At 35.3% G+C, this 9,376-nt stretch overlaps 1 protein-coding gene across 1 annotated transcript; it reads right to left on the bottom strand.

Moving 5' to 3' along the window:
- Positions 1 to 8,287: 8,287 nt before the first annotated feature.
- On the bottom strand, positions 8,288 to 9,376 carry LOC130743943 (uncharacterized). Its single transcript, XM_057596153.1, has 3 exons — positions 9,218 to 9,376; positions 8,857 to 9,124; positions 8,288 to 8,346 (listed from the first exon to the last, which is right to left on the bottom strand). Exons 1-3 carry the CDS (start codon positions 9,374 to 9,376, stop codon positions 8,288 to 8,290), a joined length of 486 nt encoding a protein of 161 aa, XP_057452136.1.

The raw sequence follows: 9,376 nt of genomic DNA, 5'->3' as shown, positions 1-9,376 counted from the left end.
TTCATTTTACACATACCATTTATGTCGCATGCTTTTCCTACTAGGTGATGAATTACCCAATGGTGAACTCACCAATATATTTGTTCATGCTGCAACATAATCTTTTGCTGTCCTTTATCATCATCCCCAACTTTATTGTTCGGTGGAATGCTGAAACGCAACTTTTGCAAAGTTGTTATAGATAGGAGAAACTAGAACTGACATGTTTGGATTTTAATTGTTTTTTGCAATTGAAGTTTCATATTTGAATTATGTACGCATGTTCTATTAATTACTTGTTGCAAAATATGAATCATCTATGAAGATTAACTTTTCATTATGTCCCAAAAGAGAAATAGGTGTTGGAGATGAAGGTCCAGGGTTCGAACCCTGAGGAGGAGCATTTGTAATTACTAACAACTAACCACTGACATTTGCCTATAAAAAAAACCACTTATCTTATGTTATGAAGCATGATGAGAGAACAACCTCTTCGACCATGGCTGTTTGGAAGTCGCTCACACGTTTTGCATAAAATTTTCCTTGAGGATCTAGGAAATGTTTTACCGAGACCCCACGATGGGCGCCAAATGTTCCAAAATAAAATAGATGCACTATTCATGTAGAGAAGTGAACATAGATTATATATCATAGGCTACCCATTATATAGTTGGAGAACTCAAAACCCTAGTTGTATATACATTGAACCTAGATGGTGTTCTAAGTTGACTAAGTTACATGAATGAGTAAGAGAATCTAGAGGAATAACTGATTCTTTTGACTAGCTTTGGGGACCAAGGAGGATGAATCTGAATCCATGGCAGTACACTTATGATTTATTATTGTTGCATTAACTTCTCCTTTATTATTTAATCAAACACTAATCATCCTTATTTTATTAGGAATATTGCACTAAAAAATAGAATCTAGATTTGTTTGTATCTAAAAAAAAGTTTGCTTGAAGCAAGAAATCCTCAAAAAACGAGATCATTCTGAAATAAGGTTGCTTCAAGCTAACCTCAAGCAAAATAAGTGGGCTTTTATTTCGCTTGAAGCAATAAAAGCACTATAAAGCACATGTTTGCATTCTCTTATTTGTTTTCCAAGTTCTCACTCACACACCGTTTTGTTTCTATGGTTGCTCTCGTGCTCTGTACTCACTCTCGCCCCACCTTCGTCTCTCTTCTCCATTCAAGAGCAAAAAGTAAGTTTCCTTCTCTTTTCTCTTTTCTTGGTCATCTTTAGGGTTCCAAATTGGGGGTTGTTGAATATTTTCAAATTTAGATTTTTCATGGTGTGAAATTCAGATTTTGAGATAAGAAACTTATATGAGCAAAGGTTGTCAAAATTTTGGAGTTTAAGGGTTTCAATTTCAATCTTTAAAAGGAACCTCAGGCCGAGAAGAACAATTCATGTGGGGCTTTAGGGGTTTCAATTGTGCATTAACATGGCTTGTGGTGTTTGATAATGTGGCCAATGGTGCTTTCGTGAACACTAATGTGTAAGAAGAAAGGTTCTAGTGTATAAGGGTGCAAAGATAAAATGCATGAAATCGAAGTGATTTTTGTACTGATCGAAGGTTCCTAAGAATGCAGAATCCAGTGAACCCAACCCAACCCGATCAATTTTGATCGGTTCGGATTTTTTTTCGCTCAAAATCCATCCAACCCAACTCTAAACTTTAATGTCAAATTTAATGTGAAAAAAAAATGTGGACATTCAAATTAGGCAAAATTAGCTGTAGCACACTGATATTTTTTATCAATTGCTCTAGCACACTGTAATTATTTGTCATAGCCCAGTAGCATTAAAAAGTTGTGGTTCTTTACCACAACACACTTTAGTCTTTAAAAAATAAATTTTAAATATTTTGCCTTCAAATTATGTTACTGGAGGGATTGGTTTCCTTCCCAATGCCAACCCAAAAAGCAAATGGAGAAAATAATCAAAGCTCTGTCGCACCCTGTCGCACCATCCCATCTCAATTTTGAATATTTTGCCTTCAAAGCTCTCTTCTCAATGGGGTTGGTTTCCTAATTGCCTATGCCTACTCACCATCAAAGCTCTCTTCCAACCCAAAAAGCACGCCTATGCCTACTCATCATCAAAGCTCTGTCGCACCATCCCATCTCTCAATCATAAATTAATCCCATTCCAACTCTCAAAGCTCTGTTGCTATACACTAATTGCGTTAGAATGCAATATATTATGATTGTGATAAGGGCATGCATGTCTTGACCATGATGCTTAAAGTGTCAAAAACATATAAATTAATTTTTGAGTAAGTATTACATGAAATTTGGATTTCTGGATAGGGCTCTAATTATTGTTGCTTCGGTAAAATGTTGATCACTAAAGAAGAAAAAAAGAGATGAAAGAAAGGATGATGTCAATAATGGAATGAACTTGAACTCAAATGAAGTAAGTCATAAGTTATAATTTGTTTTTCTTATGCTAGATATTTAAACTCATATTGGTGGTTGTTGTCGATTTTCAAGATGTCACCTCGAACAATGAACTTGAATGTAAATAGAGGAAGCAAAGTCAACCCCAACCACATGAGTAGATGTATCACATTTAATTGCATATTAATTCAACTTGTAGATCTTCATGCTTGCTTCAAAGTTTCTCATGACTGAACAAAGCAATGTGACCCATTATTACATTTTTTGTGCTTCACTTGTTGTGAGTATAAGCATATTTACATTTATTCTTCCTTCATTCTTGGCTTGTATAAGAAATCTTAAAATTATTCATATTAGGTGCATTTCAAAGCGAATGGTAATGTAAGATCCATTTGTTCCAATAGTGTACGAAGAAATTAATAGTGAATTGGGTGCATTTCAGAGTGAGATTCAGGTATGTTGGAATGAGAAGAAGTTATTTTCATCTATAATAAATGATATTGAAGTTGTGAACACAATCAAGCATTATAAATTGGTAAGTTTTAATGTGCAGTCTTCATTGTTTATAGTTGTAATAGTTATTTCAATTACTAATGTTAAGTTGGCATTACAAATATTTGCGCTTTCTTTGTTTGATAGTCATTGGTTTTGTTATGTCTTGGATCTGGAGAAACATAAATTGTTTATGTTGGATTCATTGCATAGTTTCCCAACATTGGAACATATTTAGCTTTATAGGGTTGTGGTTTAATACGTGTTTTTTTCATTATTGAATGGTGATTTTTTACCATCAATTATGTCCTTAAATGTGACATTGCCACATATTTTTTTTAAAATAAGGAAGTTGTTTTGTGGATATAGTGTGTATTGAATCATATGCTTGATCGAGAAAAATCAAATTGGAGGCTGAACGTATAGATTTACCAAAACAAATCAATTAGTTCGTTGTTCATGTGTTGTATTTTTCCTACAAATAATAATGTCCCAGTGACGAATTTGATCATGACTATATTACATGATTAAGTGAACCCATCATTTGTGACCTTTTACAGTCATGATTGTGACATTTACATGCTAATGTACCTTGAAATGTGGGATGGAAAGAGCCTTAGGGGTTAAAAGATTATGCTAGAATACAGCGAGGTTAGATGTCTCCCTACATTTGCATTGTTTTTATTTAAAATAATTCTTACAATATTAATAAAACTTTGTATTTCTCAATTCTCAGCATGATGTTAACAAGATTCAGCGAGATTTATATGTCGGTGGGTTATGTGCTCTTCGAATGTGGAGCAATATAGAGTCTTATCTGCTACAAAGATAACTAAGTTGTTATCATCATAGATATAAAGTTTCCATTTTAACGTTAGTAACTTTATTCTAAAACTTTTTTTCAATTCTCCTTCCCACTTAATGCTTAAATTGTTCATTTCTTGCCCTTTTAATTTAGTTGTCTTCTAAACTATGAAGTGCATTTCAGAGCAGGTTGCACCTCACATCAAAGCAAGGGAAAGTTCTCCATTGTTGTCTAGGATTCGTGCACATCTCATTGCCTTGCTTGTTGTCGGATAATGAGCACATGATTTGAAGATAAATATGAGAATGTACGGAAAATGTATTTTTTCTTCTCGGGAGGCTTGTTTAAGAATGAAAATCTATTAAATATTGTCTTGAGAATTTCAAGAATGTAAATTACCATGTCTAAAACACTATATTGATCCTTATGTATGTGCAAGTGTTTTTGATATATCAATATTGCTCATTCTTACATGGTTTTTTTATTCAATTTTATATGAAGACAACTAGGATGTTACCCGTGGGATGCACGGGGGTCTTCATCCGATATTTTTTTCTGGTTTGATGTCTTAAAAAAGTTTATAGCAACTACACACACGGAACATCCATCGGGACGAGTAACATCATGATGATATAATCAAAATTAAGGAATAATGAAGGTTTTTTAGTGTCAGAACACTTTCAACTTTTACCACAATTTTTTTCACTATGCAATTGAATCAGCGGCACAAATTAGTGGCGAATAATAAAAAATTACACACTGTTGTTTTGTAGAAGGTCGAATTTGCAATATGCAAGGCAAGGCATTATTCAAGGACAATGTACAAAATACATGAACTGTGCATCTTCCAAAATCTTGACTTACATGCTACTAATTATGTTTCTAAACAAATGTATTCAGACTATCTCTTTTATCAAATGTCACATATTTTCATATCTAATCCTTTTTCAAGGCATATTATAATACATTGTTTAGCTAGCACAACTCACACGCTAAAGGAAAATGTCCAAGCAAAAAAGATTGCCCATAAAAAAGAAAATCATAAACTTGCAAATGAGAGCGTAAAACTTAAAGTTTAGGTCATAACTCATAAAACATAAAACATAACGAATAATTCATAGGAGTGTCATACTAAAGCAGCCTTGGTACTAGCCCTGGTCCCAATCTGAAAATACAACCATGGTTTTGAAAATATATAACATGCCCTTGGGCTCATAAGTGATCAAAGTTAACAACACAATCTTAGAAATTTAACACACAATACAAAACAAATTGAAGAACCAACATTAGGTAATTAACATTGTCTGAAACAAACATCGCAATTAAAATTGAACAACTCTTCATCAGCTAAAAATCTAGTGGCGGCGCACTTCAACCCGGTAGGTGTCCTCCCGATGCATCTTATAGAACCGCAGTTGATCCCTAGCGCGTATTCGTTTCTCCTTACCAAACTCATACCAGCCAAGACCAATCACAACTGAATTGGGCCAACCATTTGCCCATTTCAGTGTCCATTCAACTCAATTGTCATATGGTAATATGATGTTTAGTGAGGGAGGTCTGTGTTGAAGAAGCTCAACCACAACACTGGCAGGGATAGGCTGGAAAAATGTAGAAAAAAAAATCACTTCCTGGAAAGTTATACTTGGTAATATGAAAAAGATAGTGGGATGAATAGTACTAGGCATTGCTTTCCGAATGACATTGGTTTGGTGATATCATTCAACAAAGCGAGCTCCCCTTCCACATTGGGAGCCACTTCCTGTTGCTCTTCATAATTTACCTTGGTATTCTCGTCGTAGTAGATCCTTATGCTGAACCCCCCAACACCATTATATGTGTAGTGCACCATAACATCTTGATTAATGTGGTGTGTTTGACGAATCTCCTGGAAAGCACCTTCAAAAAGCAGGTGTCCGGACACATTTTTGACAACCATTACAAAAATATTGTCTGCAGGATCAATCAAAAGGACGCTGCCAACTGCCTCAAATCTGGAAAGTCTTTAACAAACGACCTGGGTAGAACAATAAATTCCTACAAGCAATATATGTCGATTATGAGAGACTGCACGAAAAAAGGCATTTTTACAGCATGGATAATGAAGTTGGTTAGCAAAATGCATTCTTTGTGGAATCTCCCTTTGACAAGCAATTGATTACACAATCATTAGTATCACAAAGTTTAAACAATGCACACTAGTTAGATGTAAATTCCATCTTACAAACGCAGGTCATAAATCCATTGTCAATTTCTTAACTATAAAAAATTATCGCAAACATTACTTCTAAAACAAAATCAAACCAGACCAAAATTTTAACATTTGTCAAGTCAGACACAGTCCCATTCATAGAAAACTTAGAAATCACCTAGATCTCATGTTCACAATCTAGAAACTCATTAGGAAAAATTTAACAGGTTGTAAATTCCAATTCAATTCCTACAATGACATACTATGTCCCAATAGCACATAGTTGTAAATCTAACCAAAATCTGTGCTGGTCAAACAGTGAGTAGATGTGCAGGCATGCTTAAAACTACATTCTTAAGTGCTACCTTTTATTTATGAATTTGGGACATAGTTTATGGAAATTGAATTCAAAACCCACATCTTTAACCACTCATGAAGTATTTGATTCTACTGTGAGAAGCCTGATAATCAATTCTTCTGGGAAGAAGTTGCATAGTATAAGTTCTTTTGTTAACATTTTAAGTTTATCTCGTGTGACCACTAATCTTAATACGCTCTCAATTAGGCAGGCTTTTAAACAAAATAAGGAAGAGCTAAGCTACAAGGCAAACAATTCAGATAAACATGCGAATGCTGAAATTGATGCATTTAAATCAAACGCAGTGTTAACAACTAAAGCTCGTAATCAACCAAGATTCACCAAGCATGGTACCCAGATTCCACATTATTTTAATAGCTTCAGTTACTTACTGGTATTACCAGTACTAAACAAAGAAAAATAGTGGATAGTTTACCCTATGAAGGTAATGTTTACTCAGGAAGCAATTTCCCCCAACTGGAAGGCTTGATAGCTTGGCCGGTTCCATGATGAAAATCAGAAAGGGATGTTGAACCCACAAATTCTCTGCAACAAAAGAAAATGTTGAAGGTATGAAAAACGATAGAAGGGGGGTTTGAATAGAGTTTTCAACTAAAAACTTTTCCCTCTTGAGATTTAGACAAATCTCTCGAACAAAGAACACAAGGTGCAAAGATAAGAGATGAAGAGACGCACACAAGTATTTTATCTTGGTTCACTTGATAATCTTTCAAGCTAGTCCAATCCACCTGTTAAGGTGATTTCTTCCTTCTTAGAATGAAGGCAATCCACTATTCAATGTTTGTTACAACTGCACTAGCAACCTGCTAAGTGACTAACAATACAATGAACTAGCAAACACTAAGATTCACTCTCTTAGTCTTCTCAAGGAGCTGACCAAACTTGGTCCCTTAAGGAAAACAAACTAACTGTTTGAAGGTTTTGGGTTTACAATGAATGCTTCTAAGAAAGCTAAGGTAAACACAGTAAGAACGATTGAAGAAAGATTGCTAAGAGAATGTTTGAATGGTTGCTTGAGTTTTCACAAAGTTTCTTAGCGTCTTCTTCCAACTTCAGCCTCTATTTATACTCCAAGGATTATGGTTGTATCCATTGTTTGAAATGCTACCGTTGGAGGGCAGATCTGTAACTTCCAGATTCTGCTGTGGCTGAACATCTTAGGTAAGGCCGTCAGGATAGTACAATTGTTTTTGTACTTGGATAGCGACGTGAACCTTATCCTAATTGATTTCTGATCAGGCGACGCTTCATGTTGAAACTTGTGAAGCTTGGTGATCAGAGTCAGAGGGAAGCTTGGATCCTCTGACCTTCGTATCTTCTGCTTCTGGACATCAGAGTTGGAAGTACTTGGTCTTCAGAGCCAGCTTACTCTTGGACTTTAGAATCTTCACTACTCAGCTTCTGGACCTTCAGAACTTCTGGACCTTCAGAGCCTCTGGACCTTCAGAGCTTCTGGTCTTCAGAACTTAAAGTGATCTGAATCCATATCAGAGCTTATCATCTTCAGAATTTCTGAAGCATATACTATTGTTCAATCAGAACATAGTGAGTGCGAAAGCGTTGCGTTGGTTACTCTTTGGGCTAAATGCTTCTGATAATAGTGAATATTGACCAGAGTCAGAGCCTGTCATATAAACACTCAGAAAACAATGTTAGAGTACCATAATTGTTCATACACAATAGTTAACATCTAATCATCAAAACATAGAGTTGTACTACATGACCAAATCTTGATCTTACAAATGTTAATAGGTTTTTTCGTGTAAACCAAGTATGCATATATTAGATGCACAAGAAGTGCTAAATAAGAGAGCTTACAAAGAGATTAAAAAGAAAGAGATGAGAGATAGAGGGCTATAAACTGATGACAACAGAAAGTGAACACTATTCAGAAAACGTACATCAACGGGCAATCAACAAGAACCCTATGTCTTCTCAATGGTAAAGTGCAAGCCCTGACTAAACTCTCCAATTTATTTGTTGATTTCTTCAACACTGTAGGTGAAGATGGGTTGTTGCATTCATCACGTTCTAGATCACAATCTCTCCTGCATGGGGATATTCAACATGACATTAGTGGCAATTACTGAAATTCCTGCAGCAACACATAATATCTTATATCTTATCTTATAAACAAATAAAATGAACATGCCTTTGAATGTCTTGATCTTCGCAAATTTCAAAATAACAATAGGCATTCGATGGCATCAGCGAAAACATGTTTTTTCACATCATCCACAAAATGACCAAATAAAGCGCAGTTGATTTTATCCCTGCATTGACGGATAAATATGCAAAACAAAAGGTCAGACTTCATCACTAATTGAAAGGTAATTAACACAGCATTGGCAGTTAAAATGTAATTTGAAGTGGCCATAATGTAGGTATAAGGAAATAATTTACATTTCATCACTGAACTCCAACTTTATCATCCTGGTTAAATTCCCTCCTTTGTTATAGTGTCTCTCACTTGAGACATTCGTCACGAGACCAATCATATATACAATTAGCATAAAAAAAATATTGTGAGCATTAGCTGTGTGTACTCTCCAAAATTCATTATAATAACATCTATGAACATGAATAAGCATGTTAATCAACATACCAATTAGATGATCACATTCATTGCTGGTAGCCAGAATCTCGGCTGGATTCTTGAATGAATAAACATTCAAGGGGATCATTGAATCTTCTTCAAGTTTCACCTTCGTTTTATCATTGAACAAAATCTTATACTCATGGGCAGACGCCATAAACCCACCACCATTAGCACCAACTGCAAAGTAAGACATCCTATAAACCTTCTCTTCACTTAACTCAGACTTGAATTTGGCCATCAACCCCTTCCGTGCAGTGGCTTCTATTTTGGTTCCCTGAAAAACCAAAGAAATATTATTGTAAGTAAATAATCTGCTGGGCATTCAACTATTCAGTTAATATCAAATACTTGTGTATATGAATAATACGTGAGAATCGATGAGTACAAGGTTGAGGGCAAAAGGGCTTAGAGGATCATGGACTGGGTAGGCCTCCCAGATGCGGACAACTCTAGCTTGTATTTTCCATGTGCTCTTACCAGAGCAAAGACTGCTCAGCAAGGCGACTCGCCCAGATGCACCTGCCAT

Source organism: Lotus japonicus, chromosome 3, assembly GCF_012489685.1.
Source record: "Lotus japonicus ecotype B-129 chromosome 3, LjGifu_v1.2".
NCBI lineage: Eukaryota > Viridiplantae > Streptophyta > Magnoliopsida > Fabales > Fabaceae > Lotus > Lotus japonicus.
This window is presented reverse-complemented; position numbering and strand designations above follow the sequence as displayed.